Source organism: Molothrus aeneus, chromosome 24 (genome assembly GCF_037042795.1).
Source record: "Molothrus aeneus isolate 106 chromosome 24, BPBGC_Maene_1.0, whole genome shotgun sequence".
NCBI lineage: Eukaryota > Metazoa > Chordata > Aves > Passeriformes > Icteridae > Molothrus > Molothrus aeneus.
Genome location: NC_089669.1, coordinates 1,929,810 through 1,954,585, shown reverse-complemented (window position 1 = coordinate 1,954,585; position 24,776 = coordinate 1,929,810). Strand labels below are relative to the sequence as shown.

Genomic DNA, 24,776 nt, shown 5'->3' with positions numbered 1-24,776 from the left:
AGAATAAAGAGGGATCTCTGCACATCCCATCGGAGCGAGCACCCCGGCGCAGAGGTGGCAGGTCACAGGGAAAAGGGTCTTGTCCCAGCTCTCCCCCTCACAGCCTTGCCCGGCACTTCCCACAGAGCATCCCCCACTGCCTGATGCAGATAAACGCTGCTTACAGGGCTCAAACGCGGGGAAGGAAACGAGCTTATTCTTTTGGCAGTTCTCGTGGTGTTTTCCCGAGCTCCTCGCTGCATTCAACAGATCGGCTCTGCTCCTTCTCTTCCATCCTTCCATCCCTCCGCCCCTCCCCGAGCCCTGCCCGGGGCACACGGCCACTGCCCGTGGGTTCCTGAGGTGCCACCGCAGCCAGCCCTGCCTGGTGCCACCCCCGCCGAGCCCCGAGCCACAGGTCACCTGCAGCGCTGATGGCGATGGCAAAGGCGGTGACTCACCCGCAGCCTCTCCGTCGCAGCCGCCGCCGAAGGCAGCGGGCATCCCCCAGCGCCGGAGCAGCCCACGGAAAATCACCCGGCTGGCAGAGCACGGCAAACTCATCACACCGAGGGGAGGAGGAGGAGGAGGAGGAGGAGGAGGAGGAGGAGGGCTGGCGGGGCTGCACCCGGGCAGGCAGTGGGAGAGTTCTCCGGTTTTTTCTCACGGTTGCCAACTTCCCCAGCGGCTCCCGACGCCTCAGATCCGCTCGCCCGGAGAGCGCCAAGGAGCGGGAGAACGCTCGGGAGAGGAACCGACCCCGTGCCGGAGCGGAGCTCTGCCCGGCCCAGGGCTGCCTCCGAGGGGTCGCTCCGGCGCCGAGGAAGGATCGTACCCCTCACAGCCCCTCCGAGCCGGCAGGGGAAGCGCCTTCAGCCCTTCGCAGCTCCCCTGTCCCCCCTGCCCTGCCCTGCGGCGGCTCTGCGGGCGCTGCCCGCTGCGGCGAGGCGAGGGCAGCCCCCGCCGGCGGCTCGGCCACGGTCACGGCCACCCTCCCCTGCCCGCCGCCTCCTGCCCCGACCCCTGCCAGCCCCCTCCGTCCGGACGAGCCCCCAGCTCCCCTCCCGGAGCCCTCGCCGGCCAGTGGGCACCTCTGGGGACAAAGGTGGCGGGTTGGGGACCGGGGCAAGGGGTGCCCTCCGTGCCCCTCGATGGGGGGAGCAGCGGGGCGAGGAGGGGGCAGCGCTCCGCAGTCCCCAGCAATGAATAATGCGATGAGTGGGAGAGGGGGGAGCGCTGGGGGTTCCGGGCTGCAGCCCCCGCTGTCGCAGCCCCCCCAGCCCAAAAACAGAAGGAAAGGCGGAAAATTCGCCGGAGCGTTGTGGAGGGGGAGAGCGGCGAGGCTGCAGGGAGGGGGAGCGAGGGGCACTCCAGCCCCGGGGGAAGGTGCGGGGACACCGGGATGCTCCCCCCGCGCCGCCCGCACTTACCCGCGGGCAGTGCCAAGTTGGCGGCGCCTCCGGCCCCGTCTCCGCCCGGTGCCCGGTGCCGCGATCCGCCCCCGGCCCGGGGGCGCGGGCAGCCCGGGGGGGCCCTGCGGCGTGCGGCGGGGGCGGCCCCGGCCCCCCCAGCCCCGGCCCGGCCCGGGAGCCGAGCGAGCCGCAGCCGGGCGGGACCCGCCGCGCTCCGCGCACCGCAGCCGCGGCGAGGAGGAGGAGGAGGAGGAGGAGGAGGAGGAAGAGGTGGAGAAGGGGGAGGAGGAGGGGGAAAAGGGGGAGGAGGAGGAGAGCCGGGGCCGGGGAAGTTTTGCATGAAGAGGAGCTGGAAGCCCGCCGCCGGCTTTGCCAGCCTCTTAAAGCACTAGCGCAGCGCGGGGACCCCCGCCCCGGCGGACCCCCGGCTCCTGGAGGAAGGGTCTCCCTGCCAGGATGCTGAGGGTCTCCGGCTCCCTGCAGCGACAGCCATCCTCCAATTCCCGTTTCCAGGTGGGAGCAGCTCCCGCAAGCAGCGACGAGGGAGGATGCTGTCACCCCAAGCCGTTGCCCTTCTCTTCTCCCTCCCAGAAAACGCTGCCAACCCCGCGCCCCGCGGAGCTCGGCTCCTGCCTCGCCTGCTTTCCCCGTCTGTGCCCCCCCGCCGGGCCCCGCGGCTCCGAGGAGCCCGTCGTGCGGTGTCGATTCATTAATCCAGCGAAAACACAACCCCCTGGTAATGGCCATTGACACATTAACTGCTGCGATCCATCACGGTAATGACACGGCGGTGATTGCTCGGTCACCGGAGCAATTTGGGCGCAGCCTGGCGCTCACCTGCGGGCACGCGGGGCTGCCGCAGCTCCCAGCCCCTCCTGGGGGACCCATCCGCGGGGTCTGGCTGTGGGGCACCAAAGAACCGAGCACGGACCACAAACACGCAATTCCAGCCTCATTTTCCCTGAGGGGTGACTTGTGTTGCTCGTTTGTAACAGCGAAATCGCAGCCCTGGTGAGGGTCAGCCAGGGCCCAGACGGGCTGCTTGCCCTCGGAAAAGGCTCCTTTCCACCCAAATCCTGGTTAGGAGGGTGGAGAGGAGCCCGTTTTGCCGAAGCACTTGGGATTGCCCAGCTCCAGTGGTGGGATTTGAAAGAGCCCTGGCCTCCCCAGAGGTGCAGCCCCTGAGAAGCTGCCCAGCCACCTTCCTGCCACTGGAATATTCCCTTGGATCCAGGTGCTCACGGGATGCTGGCCAGAGCTGCAGAGCCACCAGGCTGTTACAGTGGTTTTGTTTACAGCAAGAACAAGAGTGGTGTTTGCTGTCACTCTGCTTGAGTAGGACAGAGGAGGGGGCACAGCCCCACAACCCCCCATGTGAGCATCCCCAGCCATGGCAGTGCTGATGCCAGGAGTTGAACACACAAAGGAAATCTGCACTGTGCTCAGTGGGGAGAGAACACAAAGACCAAGTCCCTGGAGGACAGCACCCCCTGCCTGCCCCAAATCAGGGCTGAGGGGACTCCAGACACCACAGGATAAGCCAGGCACAAATCCCTTGCCAAAAGTAGCTTTTAGAGGCACCCTAAGGTCAAGGTCCCTGCTCTAAATCGGGTGAAGCCCTCAGCTCCTGGGGATTTCTAAGAAACAAGGAGAAACAAGGGCGCTCTGCTCACAGTCTGGGGTCATGAGGACTCCAGGCCACCCTGCTCTGACCTTCCCAGTCCCAAAGAATCCCTGGGGGAAGGTGTTTGGGATAAATTGTGGAGAATTTTGGCTGAAGCATCACCTGAGCTGCTCTGGCAGCTGGCTCATTCAGGAGTGCCTCACTGCTGCCCTGGCTGCAGTGGAAAATCATAACCCAACCCTCCCAAAGATTCAACCCCCTGAATCCCAGGGACTGCAGGATGCTCTTCCCACCACGGCTGAGCTGGCAGTGCCTCTCTTCTCCTCTCCCAGCCTCACGGCCTGCACGTCTCCCCTGCTCACAGCCCCTGCCAGCCAGGACCCAAAATACCAGCACAGCGCTCGTGTCACCACCGGGAACGTCAGGGCCCAATTAACATTTGGAAATCCAGCTGAGGCTGGTGATTCCCCCGGCACAACAACGGGAAAGGTCCCTCAGCCAAGGGGCTGAGAGGGTGGCAGACACCCCGGTGATGGCAGGGGTGCAGTTTGCCCGTGGGGTTACCCCGAGAGCAGCTCTGCAAACCCCACAAAGGTCGCTGCGAGGGCTCCTGCTCAGTGCCGGGGTCAGAGCTGATCAAACCCTCCAGGAGAGTTCGATGCCATCAGCAAATGGACACGGGGAAGTCCGCCAGGATCGATATCAGCTCTGCAGGCACAGAGCCAGAGGAGCTGAGCGAGTTCCTCGTCCCGAGGGCAGGGCTGGGGCCTGAGCCTGTCCCCAGCTCCATGCTCCTGTTCATCCAGGCTGCCCCAGCACCTCCAGGGCCCCAAGCAGCCTCTCCCTGAACTCCCAGGCTCACAGGATCCGTGCAGGAGGCTCTGGGAGCCCTGAGCCCACTCATCCCATAGCTGTCCCCAGGCAGGCTCAGCTCTGGGCTCGCAGCTCCAGCCTCCTGCTGCCCTGGCCCCTGGCCAGCCAGGAAGGTCACTGTGTCCACTGCTGAGGCCACCAAGCACCATCCAGGAGACACAACTGCTTGCAATTTGATTTGATTTTTTTTCTTTTTTTTTTTAATATAGGAAAACCTGAAACCGCATCTTATGGACTGGACATTCCGGCTCAGCTCTGCAAAAGGGCTTTGAATAATTTATGGCCAAGCCACCACCTCCTCCTTCCTCCTCATGGGTCACTCCTGTCAAAGAGATGGAGGCTCAGGAATCACACCCAGCCCTTTTCATCTGGGGGCTGCATTGCCAGTGCCTGCAATCGCCTGGGGTGTGAATTCCCTCCTGGATAGAAGGGTGCGGAAAATAAATCTTTAATTCAAAGTGAAATATTAATAGAACTGTAATTAGCTGTAATATCTACACAATTAAAAAGCAGAAGGCCCGGCAAGAGCTATTTTCGTGTGTATTTAAAGAAAAATAAGTTTGCAGGGTAAGGGGTGGGGGTGGCTGGGGATGCTTTTCCAGTGTCCCAATTGTCTGAGGGAGAAACGTGGCTGGGAGGAGCAGCAGCACAGGGACACAGGTCCTGCAGTGCTGGTGGAACAGGAAGAAATAAAAGGACAGGTCAGAAGAAAAGAAAAGAGCAGAGGAAGGATTTGAGGAGGAAAAGAAAGAAAGAAGAGCTGTGATGACACTTTCCTCAGGGATTTTGTAGCAAAGGGAAGATTTTCACTGACGTCAGGCAGAGCTGAGCCATAGCAAGAGGACAGGGATGGGAAAAGTGTCTGTGGAAGTTGGCAGGGAATGAGGGGGGTGACCCTGGCTCAGCCCCCACATTTTCCAGCAGGAATTGCATGAGCTGCTTGCAAAAAGCCATCAGCTCACCCTGACCTGGGCGGTCACCGAAGGGACAAACAAAATCAACAGAATAACTCAGCTCGGCCCCTCCAAAAACAACTAAATAATAGGCCAAGGAGGGAAAAAAATAAAAAAAAGCAGCCTTGGATTTCTTTCCTGAAGAAAGAGACTCCCACACAGCCTCAGCACATGAAGGTGGGTAATAGATCTGGATCTTTCGGGAGCAGGAGCAGCAGCACTGCCTGTGCTCGCATGGGCTTGACATTCACACATCGGGTCCGTGCCTCTCTCAAGGAGTGGGGATAATGGAATGCCGAATGTCAGACCACTTAAATATATATAAAACTCATTATACGCCTCATGACTAACAGATCTTGATGGGAAAAGTTGCATTTTAAAGAAATGCAGGGAAAAAAAATAAAAAGAAAAAAAAAAGAAAAAACCCATCCGGGCTTGCGGGGAGGAATCAGCAATGAACGAGGGATGATTCGGCTGCAGGCTGGCAGTGATGACAACTCCTCCTCCTCCTCCTCCTCGTGAGGAAGGCTCCTGTACCTGTGCCAGCTCCCTGGCAGCCTTTCACCTACTTTGGGGCTGTCAAGCTCCCACCAGAGGCTTTCCTGCAGCCCAGGGTCCTGCCAGGCACCCACAGCCCCCAGCTGATGTGGGACCCCCAGAGAAACCCCAGGTGGCACCAAGGAACCAGCCCTGCCTCTCAGAGGCCACCAAGGGGACATTTCTGGGCTTTTCCCCCATGGCAGTAAGGAGGGGATGGAGTGCACTGGGGAGCTGCCGTGGAGGCAATGCCTCTCTCCCCAAACCTCCTCTTGCTGCAGCCTCAGAGCCCCTTCTCGGGGGGTTATTCCCCTTTCTTGGGTGCATCCAGCCTAAAAATCCCCCTCTGTACCTCCCTGCTGCCGTGACACGAGGACAAAGAGCCCGTGCCTGGCTATGAGAGCCCGAAGTCGGGCAGCAGCATCGCTCTTCTCCTCTGCAACAGTTCCACCTAATGGCGAGAGAGGGGCTGAGGAGAGAGCCAGCCCAGGGCAGACCCACACGGGGACACCCGCAGGAGCAGAGCAGAGGCCAGCACAGCTCAGCACAGCGATGGACCCTGCCGGCCTCAGCCCCCAGGAAAGAGAAGCTGCTGCTTTGCCCCTGCTCACTGACCCCGTGAGATGGTTCCAGCATCTCCAAAAACGGGCAGTTCTGTCAGCTCCGTGCCCTGGGCCATATCCTGCCTCCCTCCTGCAGCTGCTGCTCCAGCTTGGGGAAGGAGCAGGGGATTTGGGAGCCTTGGAGCCCAGCCCTGCACCCCACTCAAAACACGAGGGCTCCTGCTGGATGTGCCCTCCAGTGTGACCCACTCAGTGCAACTGGTGAACTGCTCCCATCCCGGTTAGGAGCTGTCGCTTTATAGAAAAGGACAGAAGGGCTCAGGCCCAGGGACGTGCTGAGTGGCCAGAGGTTATTTTGGGCAGTGATTGCTCCAAATTTGGGGTTTAAACAATACAGAAACATGAAAAGCTGAGGCACAATGTTCTCCTGGAAATCCCTTGTCCTGCACCATCAGCAGCTTTTTGTGCTGATGCTTCAGAGAGAGCAGGACTTGCCCCCAAACCAGCATCAGGGTCCCAGTGGTGCCACCCTGCTCCTATGAACCAACCTTCCTGTTCTGCCACCAGTTTTGTTTTTAAAGCCAGAGGTGTCCCCCTGTCCCCAGTGCAACATGCCAAAGGCACAACCCTGTCCCTCAAACCCAGCATTGGGAAAGGAAACAAGGACAGACAGCTCTGTCTGCATTTCCATTTCGGTGCAGGAGGGCTTTTTTATCCACCCACAGGGATCATGAGCAGCTGGAAATGTTTTCTTTAAATCTCAAAAAAAAAAAAAAAAAAAATAGAGAATAGGGAAGGAGAGAGAACATTTGCTGGTAAAATTAACTGTGACGGCCAGGCAGCACACACTCCCTCTGCACCCACAGGACAATTAGAGGAAAATCTTTACACATTAACTAACACAGAAGGCAGGGATGGCATGGAAGACAATCCCCTTGTTTTTTCCAACCAGCTGTGCTGGAGCAAGGTTGCAGCAGCACCTGGGATGCAGGACATGGGCAGGGGACAGGGCAGAAGGGAGAGGAGAGCAGCAGCACCAGCTCTGGTGAGGGACTGGGACTGGAAATGGAAAGCCACGGGATGCTGGGTGGGCCCAGCACCAAGCCCCAGCATCTCCAGCACCCATCCAGGCCTAAGGAGATGGGCAAAGCAGGGATGGGCTCCACTCCTTGCTTGTCCCCTCCAGGTGTCCAGGGAAGCTGCTGTACCCCCCTCACACACCTCCAGACCGGCAGCTGAGCACCCATCCCACACCCAACCCGTGCCAAAACTGCCCCGTTCACTCTGCGCGCACCAACCTGCTCTGCTGGAGAACAAACTGCCCCAAACGGGGATGGATTTGCACCAGAGGCTCCTCCAGCATGCCCTGACTGCTGCTGTGGTGGGGAGTGAGGGGCACACCTTGCCCAGGGAAAGGAACCTGAGGTAAAGCCCCACAGCCTCCAGCCCAGAGCCGACCCCGGCGAGCAGCACCCGAATTCTCCTCCCAACTTCTCCATAATTCATGCAACAACCTCCTGAAAGAAATATCCTCCTCGGACATAAAATATTCATGGCCTCATCCTTGCAGGGAAACTCTGTCTTCCTTGGAGTGCTACCAAGCAGCCGAGGCCAGCACGGATTTGCCTTTGCAGGAGTAATTATGTTGGTCATCGATCGGTGCCGCAGTGAGGGGCTGTGCTGGGAGGGGCCCCCAGCCAGTGCTGGGGTGACCCCCCCCACGCCTCTTCCCATGCCAGAAAGTGGCTTTTGGGAAAGTCACAAAAGGGTTTAGGGAGAGGGAGGAGGGATCCCACACTGTGCAGCAGCATCCCAAGAGGTTCCCCATCCTCGTGGCCGCATCTCTGCGCCAGCAAAGTCATCCCAGGAGGGAGCAGCTCCCCCAGCACCACCCTGGATCCCATCCAGACCCATCCCAGTCACATCCACCACCTCTCACACACCACAGGCTCATGGACCTGCCAGCAGCCACTCCCCCAAACCCCTCCAGTCCCCCCAGCTGCTTTCTGCTCCCAGTTTGGGTGCTGTCAATCCATTCCGAGCTCCTTCCTATTTCCCTGCTTTTGCAGAGCTCAGCAGAGGCTCCAGCCTCACTTCACTGAACAATATTCAAACCCTTTATTGTTACAATTGGGTTTTTTTTTTTTGCTTTTTCTCTCTCCCACAGCTCCCCAAGCCCCAGGCAAGTGGCTGGGTTTACTGCCTAGGGTTAGGGTTCCACCTAGAGTTAGGGTTTTTTAAACCACAATGCCCAGAGCTCCAGGCACACTGCAGCTGCAAAAGGCATCCCAAGGGGAACACAAAACTGCCACAACCTGCCTTCCTCCACAGCTTTTTCTTTGGAACCAGCCTTAGCCCTAGGCTGCTTTTTTTTGCCTAGGGCTAGACTTAGGGTTATGTTTAGGGTTAGGGTCAGAGTCAGGGTCAAGCTCAGGCTCATGGTCAAGGTTAAGGGTAAGGTTTAGGATTTTTAAAGGCTTGAATTGAGTGGAAAATCCTCCTTTTTCCGTCCTATCAGAAATCTTAAGTAAGGAAACCCCTCTTTTTCCAATATTTTTTGGGAATGAGGTATGTTTTTATTAGGGTTATCGTTAGGGTTTCAGGTTAGGGTCCCTTGGTCCCCCTAACCTCCACTGTGCACTCTCCGCCTGGGTAGGGGTGGATTTAGGGTGAGGTTAGGGGCAGCAGTGCCTTCCCGTGGAAGCCACACTCATTGCAGCCGTGCAGCAGAACGGACCCGGCACGGGCATCCCTGCGGCCCAGGGGATGGGGAGAAGGTGTCTGGAGCAATCATTGTCCTAAATACACACACACACACACACACACACGGCTGCGGTGGGGACTGTCCCCTCCAGCCCCCAGGTGTGGCACAGCCTGAGCAAGCAGCTCCTGTGCATTGGCCTCCCATCAGCTCGTGCAGCAGGTGAAACACAGGTTCCACCTCCGCAGCCCCCTCAGGACCCTCCCCTGAATCTCCAGGGCAGATCCCTGCTCCAGCCTCTTCCACGGGTGCTGGGGAGCAGGGGCCCTCCAAGAAGCCACGTCCTTCTATTTAAGGGCGGCGTGGGTGCCAGGTGGGCTCGTTTGGGGGTGCTCTCTCCCGCCCCGCAGGGACTCTGGGACCGCTCGTCAGGGATGGGAACAGCGCTGTCCTCCCCCGGCTCCGAGTCACGGGAGCCGCCCCCCAGCCCGCAGCCGCCGTGTCGTGACGCTCCCCTCGGGGGGAGCCACGCGTGCGGCTCCGCTCCCACACACCCAGGAGCAGTTGCCAAGGGAGCCGTTCCCCGGGCCCGGAGCTGGCTGGGAAGGTGGGTGACAGCCTGGCAAAGTCCCACCTGGCTGCTCTCATGATGCATGGGGGCATCCATCCCATCAGGAACACCCTGCCCCTCAGTGAAGCCTTGAAGGTGGGGAAGGTGATTTTCCTGGCCAGGGGCCATGGGGATAACCACAGCCTGCTCCCACCTCCGTGGGTTTGGGGGCACGGAGGGCTGGGGTGCTCAGCCCCATGGTGCCTTCCAGCCTCGCAGATCCCCCCTCCCAGCCCCTGAGCCCCTTGGTGCCCCCACAGCCCCCCTGCCATTCTGTCCCTGCCATTTGAAAGATGAGCCCCTGGCAGAGCCGGGCCAGGCACCGAGTAACCGGAGCCGGGAGGGAAGCGGTGACCCCCGGCCCATCCCGTTATAGCCGGCCCTAATCCCGGCCCGGCTGGGTGTCACATTCCCCCGGGAACGGGAGAGCTGCAGGGACATGCCATGTGCCTGGGGGTCCCCTGATAGGGACAAACCCGCTGTCCCTGAGCTCTGGGGACAAAGAGAGCAGCACGTGGAGGGCTCAGCCCTGCAGCCGGGTCCCGAATGTCCTTCCCCAGGGGACCAAGCACCTCCCCGCGGGCACTGCAGGAGGAGGGACGGGAACGTGCCTCAGCCCTGCCCGGCCCCACTTTGCCCCCAGCCCATCCCGCGCCGCGCTGCTCCCGGTGAGGGACGCTGGGACTCCTCCGGGGCGGCGGGGGGAGGACGCGGAGCCCTCCCTCCACCCCGCTCCACAGCCGGAGCCTCTCCCCGTTAGGTGGCAGCAGGAAACCGCAGCGTTGGCTTTTCCGACCTAAATTATTCCATAATTCTGTGATTCTGGCGACGTGGGAGCGCGTCCCCCGCAGGAAAACCCGCCGGTTCCATCCGAGGACGCTCCATCCCGCCCTGCCGCCTCGGGTCATTCACTGGCCATTAGGGGTGACCCTCTGCCCGCCCTGACCCAGGTCCTCCCAAAGCCCTTTGGTCAAACCCCCAGGCCATGGAGGGGACACGAGCAGGGCTGCTCTGGCTCCCGCTCCCTCCCTTTCACCAGCAGCCAGCTTGGACCCATTCCCCGTCCCGTCAGCTCCGGCATCGCCTCCCGTTCCCATTCCCCTGCCTCTGTGTCACCCCAGGGCTCCTGTGCCTCCGGAGCCGGGACTGCCAGCAGCTGAGTCACCCCGGTGACCAGCACCTGAGTCACCGGGACGAGGGAAGTCCCCCGGTCCTCGATGCTTTTCCAACCGGAGCTGAGTAAACGGGAAAGTGTCAAGGAATTTGGCTGGGGAAAGTGTTTTCTTGGAGCCCCTGGTGCGTCCCCTTTGCCACAGTGGACTCAGAGCTGGCCAGGGAGTGAGGGGCTCCTTCCCTATCATACAGAGAGACTCCAGGGCATGGAGGAGCTAAGAACGGCTGGGAAAATCAGGAAAAACATCCCCTATCCTTATACTGCGTGTCCTCCAGCCCCCTGCAAGCGCTTGGCAGTGCATCCCCCACCCCTCTTTGGATGCTGCCAGCAGCCATGACCTCCCTTCGCTGCCCTGATCAGATTTGATGTGCAATAAAATACCTTTATTAAAAAAATACCAGGCGGCCAGACCCCACTGCGAGCCCGCCAGAGAGCCCTCGATTAATGACCCCTCGCATTCCCCTCCACCGCGTCCCCGTTAATGATTTACAGCGGCTCCTCTCCGGCCTCTCCCCTCCCTCCTCCCTGCCATCCGCATCCCCCAGGCCAGAGCAGAGGGGAAGGGGCTCCAGGGAGCGCCCGCAGGGATTTTCTCACCCCTGGCACATTCCCTGCGTGGGGACACCAGAGGTGAGGGAGTCGCCGCCACCCCCGGCGCGGCTCAGCCGCATCCTCCCGGGGCACGGCTCCATTCCGGTGCTGCCCTGATTCCTGCCACCTCCTTCGTGCCACGCGGGGCCCCGGCTGGGCTGGCAGCCTCCCCCCACCCACCCGAGCCCCACACGCTCGGTGCACAAGCGCTGGAGTGTGGGGGGAGCCGGGAGCGGGGCCAGCGCTGCCCCCCGCAGCAGCCCCAGGCTTTGTGCTCCCGGCACGCAGCCCCGAGGAGGTTTCATGTTACTGGGAAACTGGGATGGCGGGATGTTCCCGGGGCAGCCCCGCAGACAAAAGGCCATTGTGCAGCCGCGCAGCGATGGCTGCAGCCCCGGAGCATCCCGCGCTCCCTGCCAGAGCCAGCAGCCACCGCAGGCCCAGGAGGTGGCACAGCCGGTGGTGGAGGAGCACACGGCACCCACCAGGGGCCTGAGCAGCTCCCCAAAACTCATGGGATGCTCCAGAATAGAGTGCCCAAGCCAGAGCACCCCACACATGGCCCCTTGCCCATCCCCATCCCACCAGCAGCAGCACCCAAAATGCATCCTCTCCACCCCAGGGGACAGGGGTGGCACTAAACCAGACCCTGCTGGCACCGTGTAGGGGTGACGGGCAGGGACATGTCCCCACAGGTCAGGACGTGCCGGTGAGGGGTGGCTGAGCCTGAGCCGCTTTCCAGCCCCACCGGCTGATCCTGCTCGCCCTGCGGCCGCCATGGATCAGCCTGTGCTGTCTCAGGATCATCAGGGTACAGGGAGTTATTTATGAGCATTTCCCTGTGCGGGGGCTGTGCTTTTTGCAGCCCCAAGCACTCCGGAGCTCAGGGCAGGGAGCACTTCCAGCTCCTTCTCCTGCTTCCACCAAAGCAACCAAATTCTCCTCTGAACCCCCAGCTCCCGCCGCGCCCCATTAACCGCTGTTCCAGAGGCTCTGCAGGTGACAAGGACACCCGCTCGTAATTAGCCAGGTGGCCTTTCTAATCACCCAACAACCTGAGCTGACTCAGAGGATCGGGTTTCCCCTTTCCCAGGGAAATTAGCAGGAATTAGGCGCCCAAATCCCAAAGGCAGCTTTGCGGGGCTCGGTGGCAGTGCCAGGACGCAGGGCAGGGCAGGATAAGATGTGTGCCACTCGGGGCCACCCTCTGGTCCCCCATGTCCCCCCTGGGTGCTTTTAGGGACACCTGATCAGCCCCTGCGGTTCTGAGGAGCCCAGGGAGCTGGGGGTGATTTCAGGCACCTTTTTTTTCAGGGCACTTTTCCAGAGGCGCAGCTTTTCGCAAGCACTGGGCTCCCGTTTCACCATCAGCGCTCCTCCCGGGCCTGAAATACTGGCTAAAAAAATCGAGACAGGAACTAATTCACGTGTGCACGCCCCATTTGCAGCTCCTCGTGCACCCCACGGCGCTGGCCCGGGGCTGTGCCCTGCAAACCCCGGGCTCAAATCGGCGGTTTAAGCCTGTAAGTTATCAGGTGATTTAGGAATTTGTCCCCAGAATGGAGCTGCAGCAAAACGCTGCCCTGGTGAGAGCTTAATCTGCTCCAGGGGTGAGAAGGAGGAAGGAGCCATTTAATCAAATTAACAGGCCTGGTTTGGGGTGGGTCCTGGGCTGTTTGGCCGCATGGGGCTTCATCAATGGGGCCATCGGGGAAACAAAGCCGGGAGGGGAAACAAAGGCCACGTCCCTGTCCCTGTCCCTGTCCCCCCGCGCCATGGCCGGCCAGCCCTGCGAGCACCCGGACCGGGACATCCCCGTTCTCATCCCGGGGGGGCTCCCAGCGTGTTCGGGCCTCCGGGACATCCCCGTTCTCATCCCGGGGGGGTTCTCAGCGTGTTCGTCCCGCCGGGGCTGCACAGCTCCGTGCGCTGCCACCCGACACGGCGCAGGCCGCTCTGCCGTGCCCCACGTTGGGCTCAGCTGCGGTGGGGGGATAATAAATCATTTGTTTCCCTGTTTCAAGCCATTTTCAGCTTCCTCTCCGGCTGCAGAACTCAACGGCGGGATGGGGGAGCTTGCCCAGCCCTGCTCCCAAACCCACTCGGCCGCGAGCTGTAAATCAGGAACCCAAGTGCAGAAACAAAAGTGAAAATGTTCGTCCCGGAGCGCAGCCCTGGGCCCGGCCCTGGGCTCTGCTCCAGCCCGGTTTTTTCGCTGTTTTGCCCTCCTTGCACGTGGCTGTGTGCCTGTACCTGCCTGCTAGGCCGTCTCCTCGCCTCTCTCTAGCTCTGGGCCGCCCCTGCAGCTCTGTTTTTCTTTAAGGACCAAGCGGTCACCCCACGGGTGAACCCAGTGTGGGGACACTCCAGCGTGGGCTCAGGGAGTGGGGAGCTGCCAAAACTTTGAGGGATTAAAGCAGAGCAGCCCCGGTTGTTTTCAGAACTCGGGCTGCTGCCATTCACGGGCAGTGCACAGTAAATAACGAGGGATATTAATAACAGTGAGCCTCTGCCAGCGCACAAACCAAGTTCCTCATTGGGCTCACGGCAAAGGGGAAGCCCGAGCAGCAGCGTTGGGGTAAAAAGCACCCTGGCACATCCAAAGCAGGCAGGGCTGCCTGCAGGTGGAGAAACGTTAATTTTAACCACAAAAAACGGGTACAAACAACCCCTGGCTGGACACAAGGCCCTGGGACGGGGACACCCGGCAGAGCTTGGATCAGGAGCTGCACAGGGTGCAGGCAGGGTGTGCTTGCTCTTCCTGCGGGTGTTTGGGAACAGGAACCCTCTTGCCAGGAGGGTTCTCTCCCATCTTTGTTTCATTTTTTAATTGTGAGAAAGGGACCCTGCTCTGATTGTGTTTTAGGCAGGGGAATTTGTAGGGGATTTGAAAAATCCAAATAACAGTTAGCAGAAACAAGTGCCCCAAGCTCGGCTGGGTTTGGTTTGTTTTTTCTTCACAAACATTCCCTGCCAGAGCAGTTTTGCACAGGCAGATATTGATTCTTTCACGTTTCATCTTTTTAAGGGTCTCCTTTTTTTTTTTTTAAATCTTTTAATAACTGAAACTTAATTTTCTGAAACTGAAACTTAAATGCAGCAGTCTGAAGTTCAGATCCTCACTTCAGAGTTCAACCCTTAGAGTCAGGATGGTCAAAAGCACCTAAATCAGTTTCCATGAGATTTGTGATTGTTGTTTTCTCAGGAGTTTGCAGAAATTTCGCACAACGGGACGCTGAGTTCTGGATTTCCTGGTATCCCATCATGGAAAAGCACCACAAGACCCCAAATGCTCAACTTGTGTTAGAAACTGCCCTGACACAGTGGGAACCTGGGTTTTGGGGTACCTCACTGGAGAGCTGATCTCAGCTGGCTCCAGACTCACCCAAACCCCTTCCAAACAGACCAGAGGAATTCTGAACAAAGCTCTCCACTGCAAACTGAGCCCAGCAGCTGCCTAAAGCCCAGGAGAGCCTCAGGGGCACCACGAGCCCCCAAACCCCACTGTGCACAGAGTAGAACCTGCTCCCACAGCAGCCTCCCCTTCCGGCAGTGCTGCTGCAGTAACACATTAAATTAATATCACACATTAAATTAGTATCACACATTAAATTTATTTCACAGCACCATCCAGGCAGCCCTGGGGGGCCTAGGGAGGGAGCCCCCACTGCTGGTGCCTCCACACGGGGACCAGAAGCTTTTGTGGGGGTTGACCTGGTGAGGAGGCAGCAAACAGAAGGAGCATCGTGCTCTGGCCATTGGCACATGGTGATTGCCCCCACAGGGACACCAAACCCCCCACGCCAGCCCAAAATACAGAGAGGGGAAAGCCACGGGTGCTCCCATGGGGGAATCACCCATAGCGGGGTCACCACCACCATCCCCCCGGTACGGCCCCAGCCGGGAGCACGAGGGTGTCTCAACGCTCTCCGGCCTCGCAGGGGCCGCTCCATCCGCCCGCGGGGACCCTCGGGCGGGCAGGGCCAGGGGCGCAGCCGCCGCCGCCGCAGCCCTTTGAACGGCCCTATCGCTCCCGGCCGCGCCGCCCCGCGCCGCCCCCGCCGTGATGCGGCCCCGGCTCCGCCTCCCCCGCTCCGCCGGCGCTGGGAGCTCCCTTCGCCTGTTTGCCCTTATTTAATTTCGAGTGTGATTTTGCTATTTTTAGCAGCTGGATCCCCTCCAGTAAGGCTAGGAGCTCGCTCCGGTTTTTTTTTTCCCCCCCCCTCTCCCCCCTTTCCCCCCCTCCTATTTTTTTTTTCCCCCTCGTTCCCTGCAAATGATTTTGACCCAGCTTCCTTCCTCCTGGAGCAATTTTTTTTCCTCTCTCTCTCTCTTTATTATTTATATAAATACGCGGGGCCTGGCGGGGCCGGGGATGCGGGGCTGAGCCGCAGCCTCTCTCTTCTCCTTGCAGATCCGCAGTCGCCGCGGGCGGGGGGTCCCTTCGCTCCGCAACACAGACCCGCCGGGAAAAACAAAACCATCAAACCGGCCCCAAAACCCACGGCGAACGCCCGGCTCCGGGATCAAGCTGACTGTGAGTGCCACCTTCCTCTTCCTTTGCTGCGGGGGGCCGGGGCTCTTCTTTCCCCTCGCCGCATGCGGGGCACGATCGGCCCCGGCGTGTCGGGCTTTGCAGGGACGCGGCTGCGTGTGCGGCTCGTCGTGCTTCGCTTTATTATCGCTATTAATTATTGTTAATAGCGGCGTGATGCACCTGGCGGGCCGCGGCCGAGCCGGGGGTGGTGGGGAGGGGGGGGGAACGGGCGGGGGTCGCACCGCCGAGCGACTTTGCTGCACTAACTCGGCTGCGGGGGATGCAAGCGGCCCGCACCGGGCCCGCACGGCCCCGGGACGGCCCCGGGACGGCCGGCACCGTGCAAGGTGCGCGGGGCCGCGGGCGCTGAGAGCGGGGCCCGGCGGCGAGGCCGGGGCGGCGGGAGGCGCGCGGGGCCGCGGCGAGGCCGAGGCCAGCGCTCGGGGAACGAGCACACGCGGCCGGCGCGGGGCGAAGTTGCGGTGCTGGGGCTCAGCCGCCCCCCCCCGGATGGTGCCCCCGCAGCCCGGCAGCCCCGCAGCCCGCCCGCAGCGCCGGCTCCACGAGGGGTTTTATTGCACCACCCCCCCCACCAGGACAGGGGCTTCACAAAGCCCTGATGGTGCCCTTCCTGCCTCTTTTCTTTCTCCTCCACCTCCCTCCTTCCTTTCCTTTATCACTTCCTTTTATTATGCATCCCAGGAAGGAAGGGGGGGACTTTGCTCAATGGCAGCCCCGGGGTGGGGTTCAGAGCAGCCCCACGGCGGGTCTGTGCTGAGGAGGAGCCCGCACATCCCTCCCGGCCCGCACCCCTGCCCAACAGGCTCTTCAACTTCTGCTCCACGATTCCTTCCCCTCCTCCTTCCCCATCCCTCTGCCAGGAGGTGCGGCTGGGATCCTTCTCCAGCTGCCATCAGGCTGGATTTTCTGGGCGTGAAGAGCTTTTATATATGTATATTTATATATATATATTTTTTTTTTTTTTTTTTTTTTTTAAGATCTAAGGCCCCCGCCTATCTCCCCGCTTCTCCTGGGCCAGTTTGTTTAATCTAAGAGTAGGTGGCAGGAGCGGGGGATTTATGGGGTTATCAGCACAGAGCAGCATAAGCCAGCGCAGGCGGCTGGGAAGGCGAGAGCAGGCCCAAGAGCAGGCGGGAGCATCGCTCCGAGGGGACAGGTTGGCCCTTGTGCAACCCAGAGGTGGCTGCTGAGGACAGCCCGGCTCACGCTGTGGAGCAGAGGGAGCGATGAGGCTGGGGGAGGAGGGCCCGGCGCCTCAGCATCCATAGGGATGGAGAGGGGAGGAGGTTTTTCCTCCCCCCAGCTCCCTCCGTCGAGAGGCAGATGTGGCCCCTCCACCTCCGAACCGTGCAGAGATGTTCCCCCCGCCCCCGGCCGCGGGGAGCCCGGCAGCCCCTGCCCGCGTCCCCCCACTGATTCCTCCCTGCCTGGAAAGGTTTCTCCCTCAGCTGCTTCCTCTCCTCCATGGCAACCCAGCTGCTCCCTCCCTCCCTCCATGGCTCTGATGCGTGTGAGCAGGGCCGGAGCTGCTCCCGCCATGTGCCCGGCACGGTCCCACAAGGCTGGGAGCACGCCCGGGGCAGGTGCTGCCGAGCTGGGGGCATCGCAGGGAGCTGGGGCTGCTCTCGGCAACAGGGCTTGGTTGGGAAGGTGCTGGCATGGCAGAGGAGCATCCCCCATTTCCAGCATCCTCCTTCCCAACCCCCTCTGCCAGAGCCCCCCGAGTCCCCTGAGCTCTGGAGCCCCTGCAGAGAGCTCGGAGGTGCTGGAGGGAAGGGGTGGGATGAGGAAGGATGGGTGGGTGGGATGCCCAGGGGTGGGTGGGATGCCCAGGGGTGGGTGGGAGGTGCACGTGCTTTCCCCAGCACCAACAACTTTGCAGCTGCTGCTTTTGGGGGGGGTGGGGGAAGACCCAGCGGCACCCCCGTGCCATGGAGGGTCCCCTTGGCATTCCCAGCTGGAGCTGCTGTGGGCTCTGGTTCCTCCTCCAGGGGAGGAGAGCCCAGCAGGGTGGGGGCCGTGCTGGGCCCATCTGTTTCCAGCTGCGGGAGGGGGCACAGAGCAGCTCGAGGCTGCTCTGCCTCTGACAGAAATTGACTTAAAAAGAGACAAAATCGACAAAATCCCCGTCTCAGCCCGACCAGCAGCCGGCCCTTTGCTGGCCTAAATCTAAACCATACTTCTTTTTTTTCCTAAGAGACTCCTTGAAGGGCTCTGGGATGCTGTGAGTAATATTTTCGGGGTGTTTACACTACAGCATGGTTTCTGTCTCCCAAAAAAAAAAAAAAAAAGACTCCGAGGGTGGTTTTTGTTGTTGTTGTTTTGCACTCATGAGTCACTTCCAGAGGGGAGCAGGAGCTGACGCCTGTTTTTTGAAAAGGCTCAGAGGTCTGAGAGTGGCTCCTCAGGCTGCATGTGCTGCCCACACCCTCCCCAGTGAGGCTCAGTGTCCCAGGGGGCTCACTCAGCACCCTCTGCCCCCACAGCCCCGCCATCCCAGCTGTTCCAACACCAACAAATCGGGACCAGTTCCTCAAAACTGAGCATTGTTATCCCAGAGGTAGGAGGGTGCCTCCATCAGCACACACAGGCTGGGCACACAGCCTCGGAGCTGCCTCTGGGAAGCCTCACATCCCCGCCCTGGGCAGGTGTCCCCAGCATGGCCGTGGTCACCTCACCCGTGTGGGGTCACCACAAGCACCAGGGCTGTGGCAGCAATCCTGCTCCTTCCCACCCCGAGTCCATCCTGCCGCCTCCTGGGCTGGCAGCCGGGCACGGAGCCACCCCCACAGCTCTGGAAAAGCAGGTTTTCCCTGTGCCCCTGGGAAGCAGCGAGGTGGAGAGGGGAAGATGGAGCCTTTTCCTTGGTGGAATTGCTCCAAGAGCAAAGGGAGAGCTGCCCAGCCCTTGGGGACATGCACAGGGGAGGTGACAACCCGGTGTCCTCAGGTCGAGTGCCTGTCCCTAACCCCAGCTAGGCAGCAGGAGCAGGGGTGCAGCAGTGCTGAGGGTGGGGAGCAGGGCTGTGGGACCCCGAGCTCCTCTCCAGGGCCCTGGCACCCCCCTGGGGACACCCAAAGTCCCCAATGCCACCACTCACCCTTCCTCAACTTGCCGGTGCCAGCAGCACATCTGGGATTCCAGATTAAACCTGGAGCCACTCTCCTCTCCTCGAGGACAGGGCCCAGGCTCTGCAGGATGGGCAGGCCAAGCTGCTGCTCCCCAAATGCCTGAGGGGACCCCAGGAGATGGGTACTGGCCATGGGTGGCTGTGCCATGGGCTCGGGGCACAGCCAGGGCATTTTGCTGCCCAGCCCGTGCCAGGGGCACACAGGGGGCATCTCTGCTGCCCCAGGGTGAGGGCTGGGGGATGTCACAGCTGCCATGGCGAGCCAGAGCCGTGCCTGACTGACCTTCCTCCCTCCCGCTCCTCCTCACCGTGCTGGGACAGACGATGAGTGAATCCAGCGCCAAATCCAGCCAGCCCCTGGCCTCCAAGGGGGAGAAAGACGTGGCGGAGAAGAGGGGCCGAGGGCGGCCCAGGAAGAAGCCGCAGGTACGTGGGGTCCCCTATGAGAAAAGGGGGGACTGGGCACCCCCAGGGTATGGGGGCAGCAGGAACCCCCCCCACACCTTCACCCCAGGCTGGCGACACCCCCAATGCAGCCCTTTGGGCAGCCCCTCCCTCCCCAGGGCTCACCAGCAGCTCTGGAGCCCTTCCTGGGGGTCTCCAGAGCCCCCCCAGAGCTCCTGGCCCTGGCTGGGGGCTCTCCTGCCCCTCCCCAGGCCCTGCTGAACCTGCCTTTGCAGACAGGCTAATTAAAGCCCCATTAGCAAAAGCTGCTCAGAGAGATAAGATGCTGCTGGAGCCTTTATAGTACCAAACCCAGCTCAGCCCCCCCTGCTCCACCCGAGGCAGGTGGGGTTTGAGTACATCCTTTTCCTGTAGAAAAGGTGATTTGTGCCTTCCCTGACACTTCTTCCTCTGCTGCAGCACCAGCAGCAAGCGGGGCCTGGGCTGAGGGACCATGGGGATTGTCCAGCTGGGCTGAGTGGGTGATGCTGGGGGTGGAAAAGGTCACCTATGCCCAGCTGAAGGACGCACAGGAGCCTGTGCCTGGTGTCTGATCGCCAATCCCAGTGCGACCAGTGCTCCCAGTACCACATGGGAGCATCCCTGCCCTGGCAGGGTCTGCAGGGACTCCCAGGCTGCACTGGAAGCCACTCTGGGCATGCAAACCCCCTGTGCTCTCCCTCCAGCAGGAGCCCAGCGAGGCCCCGACCCCCAAGAGACCCCGTGGACGGCCGAAGGGCAGTAAAAACAAGGCCACCCCAAAGGGCAGGGTAGGTACCTGGGATGGGCTGCTGCAGCTGGGTGCTGCTACCACAGCAGGTCCTCTTTGAGCTCAGTTATGGACAATTCAAGGCACATCTGCCTCAGAGGTGGGGATGGGGGGAGGAATCTGGCCCAAGGAGGGTGGGGGAGCTGGGGGCCGTGTGTCAGCAGCAGGACACCCGAGATAAACCTGTTTGCAAAACGTGCGACTCACATCCTGCACCCACCTCGTGACTCAGGGGCATCCCAGGGCTGGGGGGGGCTCGGGGGGCTGGCAGCAGCACCCCAGGAGATGCCTCTGGGGTGATGAATCGCAGTGGGAGGACAGGGAACACTGCCCACCCCCGCCAGCATCCTGGGGACAGCCTGACCAAAATGCCTTTTTTGTTGTCCTGGCTCAGAAAGCTGCAGTCACACCAGGGAGGAAACCTCGAGGGCGACCCAAAAAATCGGTGAGCAGGCTTTTCCCTTCCCCATCCACCCTGGCAGGGCACTGGGCACTTTGGGGGCACAGCAGCTCCCCAGAGAGCCCCACAAGTGTGGGGTGGAGGCTGCCGGGTTGGAGGAGCTCCGAGCAGTTGAGCCAGCAGGACACTGCACTGGGTGGGCTCTGAAGCCTCCGGAGGTGTGGGTTTGAGGAATCCTGCCCACCCCACCTCCCCATGGGCCCAAGAGCAGCGCTGGCTGGCTGGTCCTGCCCTGGGGACGTGCTGGCACACGCCTGCCCAGGTCCCTGCACAGCATTCCTGCAGCCCACGGGTGCAGCCATCCCCTTCCTTCCCTGAGCTTCCCTCCTCCCTCCCATTTTTCCTCCTTTCCCCCTTGGTTTGCAGCTCAGGCGGGTGCCAGGTACCCGGACACTTTCATCTCCTTTCCCGGCCTGTCCCAGATTTTGCTCCTTTTCGCACTGAAATTCCTGGCAGAGCTGAGGGCTTGATGCCAGCCAGGGCTGCAAACCCGAGGTGCCATCCTGGGGCCTCCCGTGCCGGTGTCACAGTGCCGGGGGCTGTCTGGGGACCCCAGGCTGTGCAGCCATGCAGGGAGGTGTGGGAGGAGCCTGTCCCGTGCCAGCAGCGGGGCCGTGCCGGGACGCAATGTCCCGCTCTGGCAGGCGCGGTGGCGTTTTTGTGAATGGAGCGGGAGGAAGCGGGGGCTGCTGTGACTCAGGCTCACTCAGCCCTGAGTCATCGCCGCCTGCGGGGTCACAGCCGCCCACCCCGGCCTGGGGGCTGGACAGGGACACCCGGGGCTGGACAGGGACACCCAGGGCTGGACAGGGTCACCCAGGGCTGCCACCGCCCGCTCTGGTGCCCACTGGGGACCGCGGTCCCTCTCAGAGGTGAATTGGGGGAGTGGTCTCCCCTCCTCACTGTGAGCCCACCCGGGGGTTTCTCACCTGGGATTTACCTCCGAGCTGGGGTCAGGCACGGTCCTTGGACGCAGCTCAGTTTCCCCTGTTGCACAAGGGGTGTGATGTGCCTGGCCAGCCCTTGGCGCAGGGGCACCGGAGTGGGGCTGCGCTCCCTGACACCCCCCGGCCACGCTCCCTTGCCTTGCAGCAGCAGGACGAGGAGGAGGTGAACATTTCCCAGGAGTCATCCGAGGAGGAGCAGTGACACCTCCCGAACCGGCGCTACCTCATCGCCCGACAGCCCCGCAGCGGCCAGGGGAGGGGGGTGGGGAGAGACCCGCTGTGCCGCCCTGGCTTCCTCCTCCTCCTCCTCCCTCCTCCGCTCCCTCCTCACCCTCAGACAACGGCAGCACTGGAAAATGGCCCAACCCGGGCGGCCCCCGCAGCCCCCGCCCGGGGGGGGCACCGGCCCCAGCTCCCCCTCCCCAGCCCTGGGGTTCAGGGCAGCCCCACTGGAAAGGGGGATCATGGCAGAGAGCCGGGGCTGGCACCCCCCACCTTCGCTGCCCCCCATGCAGTGATCTCACCCCGCCTGAGTGGGTGCTGGCTGCCCCCCCCAGCACTGGGCTCTGCCCTGGGGCCTCTGCAGGGAAGAGATGGGGGGGCAGTGAAGATGAGACCCCCCCTCCCCCCCAAAATGCATTAGACCTTTGCTCTGGCCTGCTGCTACCCCGGGCAACCCCCTTGGTCCCCCCAGTCCTGGGTGACTGCACTGTGTGTGGGAGCAGCTCCCACAGCAAGGGAGCCCATCCCTGGGGTGCCCACCCCAAGGGGTGGCAGTCCCCAGGGGTGCCCGGGCACGGCTGGCTCTGGGCAGCCCTCTCCTCATAGGTTCTGGTATATATATATATTTTTTGTTGAGTACTTTTTTTCCTTTCATTCACAACTACCTCTGGATATTTAAGTTCCACTCTCTGAACTCACAGGCGTGCTGCTGCGCTGCCAGGGCACTGTGGGCTCGGTGGTTCCTGTTTTCGGGGTGTTGCTGGGGGCTGTGGGGTATTTTTTTTTTTTCCCCTTTTTTTTGGGCTTCATTTTTCTTTTTTTTTTTTAATTGTTATTTTGAGGTCTAGTTTGCTCTGCTGCTTCAAGGGATCGAGGCTGGCAGGGCAGAGGTGTGGGAGGACCATGGGATGTTCCCCCTGCCCCTCTGCCCCGGCACGACGGCTGCAGCGGGACCGGAGGTCGGTGCCGGGCGGCCCCGGCGGGAGAGAATCGGGGTTTGGTTTGGGTTTTTTTTTGGTTCACTGTTAACGACCTTTTGGGTTCCTATTTGCAGTTACTTGAATAAAACATTTTATGGATGTTTGTGACCCCTCTGTCCCAGGGCCCCCCGGGCTGGGTGGGGCAGGGCTGGCTCCTTCCTGGGGCATCTCCTCCACAGGGACATCCAGCCATCCACGGGGATGAGCTGCCGATGGAAACACAAACAGGCAGAGCCTTGCTGCCCCTCAAACTCCCACCCAAGGCCAGGAACCCCCAGCCCCACTCGGAGCCCCGGAACCAAGGCTGAGACACGTTTATTTACCCCATCTTCCCCCAGGCATCCCGTGCCAGCAGAACCTGCTGCTCCCTGCCAGTCTGCCAGCCCCAGTGCGCTCTCCTGGGCTTTCCAAGAGGCTGCTGGAGCAGTTCAAGCAAAAAAAAACCAAAAACCCAAAAATGGCAAAAAGAGGCACTGAGGTAGGAGATGTCCCATCCTGGTCAGTGCTCAGAGGTGGGGGCAGTGGCTGTGGCATCGTGGCACCAGTGTGGGCACGTCCTGCCCGTTCTGGGTGATGGAACCAGTGCTGCTCCTGTGCTCCCTTCCCTCCCACGGGCAGGATCCGGTCCCGGTGCTCCAGGCAGGGTCAGGCCCTCCAGTCCCTGCGCGGGGGCCAAGGGGGCGAGGGTCCCCCCCAGCCGGGCATCACCTGCAACACAGAGGGACACACCTGCAGCCCAGGGCATTGCAGCAGGTGGGGAAGGCACTGCCCACGCAGCCCAACCCTCCCAAAAACCTCAGCTTTACACCCAAAGCCCCGCTCCCTCGAGGTCGGACTCAGCGTTCTGGGCGGCCTTTCCCAACCTCAGTGATTCCCGGAGTTCCCTCGGGACAGGCACCTCACTTGCTGCTGCTGCTTCGATTTTCCGTGGAAAAACTGGATAAACGCCATCTCCCAGAACAGCGACTCACCTGAGCCTCCTCAGCCTCCACCAGCAGCTCCTGCTCCGACTCAGGCGGCTCCTCAGCCGGGTCGTAGCTGTACATGGGCAGCAGCCGGTGCCGCAGCCGGTCGGACCTGCCGGGGGTCTCTGGTGAGCGCTGAGCCCGCATCCCCCGCTGCCCCCGGCCCCGCGGCCCCGCTCACCTGCGCTTCTTCTTCACGTACATCACCTGCATCAAGGAAAGGCATCAGCGGCGCGGGGCTCCGCGCTGGGCTCGGCACCCCCGGAGCCCCCCCCAGCACTCACCGCGGCCAGGAGGGCGCCGAGGAGGGTGAGGAGGAGGAAGGGCCCCAGCACGGAGCCCACCAGCGAGTCCCCCGCCGCGCCCGGGGCCGTGGGGGCCGTGGCGTTGCTCATGGCCCAGCGCCGGCTCCTGCCCGCATCGGGGGGGGACGCGCCTGCCCGGCCCCACGGACGCGAGCTCTGCAAGCCACAGGCGGCCTTGGGAGTGACTCCCACCCCGGGAATGACCCGCACCCCGAGAACCCACCGCCCGGGAATAACCTACAGCCCGGTAATGACCCGCACCCCGGGAATTCACCGGCCGGGAATGACCCGCACCCCGAGAACCCACCGCCCGGGAATAACTCACCGCCTGGGAATGACCCCCACCCCGGGAATGACCCGCACCTCGGGAATTCACCGCCCGGAATGACCCACCGCCCGGGAATGACCAGCGCACAGGTAATAACCCACCTCCCGCCCGGTAATAACCAACTACCCGGTAATGATCCCCCTCCCGGTATCACCCCGTGGCGGATGGGGGGGGGGGGGGGGGGTCACCCCGCACCCCCCTCCCTGCAGAGCTGGGGCTGGGGGGGATAATCCGCCTCCACCAGCGGAAGGACCGGAAGGACCCCCGCACTGGGCTGTGCCCGGGACACCCTCGGACCCCGGACCCCCACCCCAATCCCCCCCTTTCCGCCTGGGCCGGTTCGGGATGTCCCGGGGTCCCCCCCGCCCCCCACTCCGGGGATCCCCGCGCGCGCGCCACGCCCCGCCCCGCCCACCTGCGCGCGCCGCCCGCACCCGGAACCCGCGCGGCGCGTGACGGGCGCTGGGCGGGGCCGAGCGCGCGCGCGGCAAGGGGCGGGGCGATGGGATAATGGGCGGGGCTTAGGGCGGGGCGGTGGCGGCGCGCGGCCGGCAGGGGGCAGCAAAGACCGGGCGGGGGGGGGCGGGAAAACGCGTGAGGAGAGAAAGGAAAACAGGGCCGAGAAACCCGGGGAAAACGGAAAAATGGGAA

At 61.9% G+C, this 24,776-nt stretch overlaps 3 protein-coding genes across 6 annotated transcripts in view; 1 reads left to right on the top strand and 2 right to left on the bottom strand.

Moving 5' to 3' along the window:
* GRM4 (glutamate metabotropic receptor 4) overlaps nucleotides 1–1,497 on the bottom strand; it is a 34,570-nt gene extending 33,073 nt beyond the window's left edge. The window contains exon 1 of the mRNA XM_066565421.1: nucleotides 1,410–1,497. The gene's annotated coding sequence lies outside the window, so the exon portion shown is untranslated. The remainder of the gene's footprint in view (nucleotides 1–1,409) is intronic.
* A 13,589-nt stretch (nucleotides 1,498–15,086) lies between these two features.
* Nucleotides 15,087–22,507, top strand: HMGA1 (high mobility group AT-hook 1). 3 transcript variants are annotated; one of them, XM_066565270.1, is made up of 6 exons: nucleotides 15,087–15,199; nucleotides 15,432–15,554; nucleotides 19,027–19,131; nucleotides 19,839–19,919; nucleotides 20,313–20,363; nucleotides 21,471–22,507. In XM_066565270.1, exons 3-6 carry the CDS (start codon nucleotides 19,030–19,032, stop codon nucleotides 21,525–21,527), a joined length of 291 nt encoding a protein of 96 aa, XP_066421367.1. In that variant the 5' UTR covers nucleotides 15,087–15,199; nucleotides 15,432–15,554; nucleotides 19,027–19,029; the 3' UTR covers nucleotides 21,528–22,507. The 3 variants fall into 3 exon arrangements, with proteins under 3 accessions (XP_066421367.1, XP_066421366.1, XP_066421368.1); XM_066565269.1 differs by having other exon boundaries at nucleotides 19,836–19,919; XM_066565271.1 differs by having other exon boundaries at nucleotides 19,836–19,919; nucleotides 22,390–22,501.
* Nucleotides 22,508–22,824: 317 nt separating this feature from the next.
* SMIM29 (small integral membrane protein 29) lies at nucleotides 22,825–24,557 on the bottom strand. Of its 2 annotated transcripts, none has more exons than XM_066565268.1 (5): nucleotides 24,541–24,557; nucleotides 23,777–23,953; nucleotides 23,674–23,699; nucleotides 23,499–23,604; nucleotides 22,825–23,235 (listed from the first exon to the last, which is right to left on the bottom strand). In XM_066565268.1, the coding sequence occupies exons 2-5, from the start codon at nucleotides 23,885–23,887 to the stop codon at nucleotides 23,173–23,175; spliced, it is 306 nt and encodes a 101-aa protein (XP_066421365.1). In that variant the 5' UTR covers nucleotides 23,888–23,953; nucleotides 24,541–24,557; the 3' UTR covers nucleotides 22,825–23,172. The 2 variants fall into 2 exon arrangements, with proteins under 2 accessions (XP_066421365.1, XP_066421364.1); XM_066565267.1 differs by lacking the exon at nucleotides 24,541–24,557 and adding an exon at nucleotides 24,101–24,415 and having other exon boundaries at nucleotides 23,777–24,034.
* Nucleotides 24,558–24,776: the final 219 nt, after the last annotated feature.

Coding starts and splice junctions, on each gene's coding strand:
- HMGA1 (XM_066565269.1), top strand. CDS start 19,030: ATGAGTGAATCCAGCGCCAAATCCAGCCAGCCCCTGGCCTCCAAGGGG. Junction 19,132..19,835: donor GGCCCAGGAAGAAGCCGCAG/GTACGTGGGGTC, acceptor CTCTCCCTCCAG/CAGGAGCCCAGCGAGGCCCC. Junction 19,920..20,312: donor AGGCCACCCCAAAGGGCAGG/GTAGGTACCTGG, acceptor GTCCTGGCTCAG/AAAGCTGCAGTCACACCAGG.
- SMIM29 (XM_066565268.1), bottom strand. CDS start 23,887: ATGAGCAACGCCACGGCCCCCACGGCCCCGGGCGCGGCGGGGGACTCG. Junction 23,700..23,776: donor TCGGCGCCCTCCTGGCCGCG/GTGAGTGCTGGG, acceptor TCCTTGATGCAG/GTGATGTACGTGAAGAAGAA. Junction 23,605..23,673: donor TACGTGAAGAAGAAGCGCAG/GTGAGCGGGGCC, acceptor GACCCCCGGCAG/GTCCGACCGGCTGCGGCACC.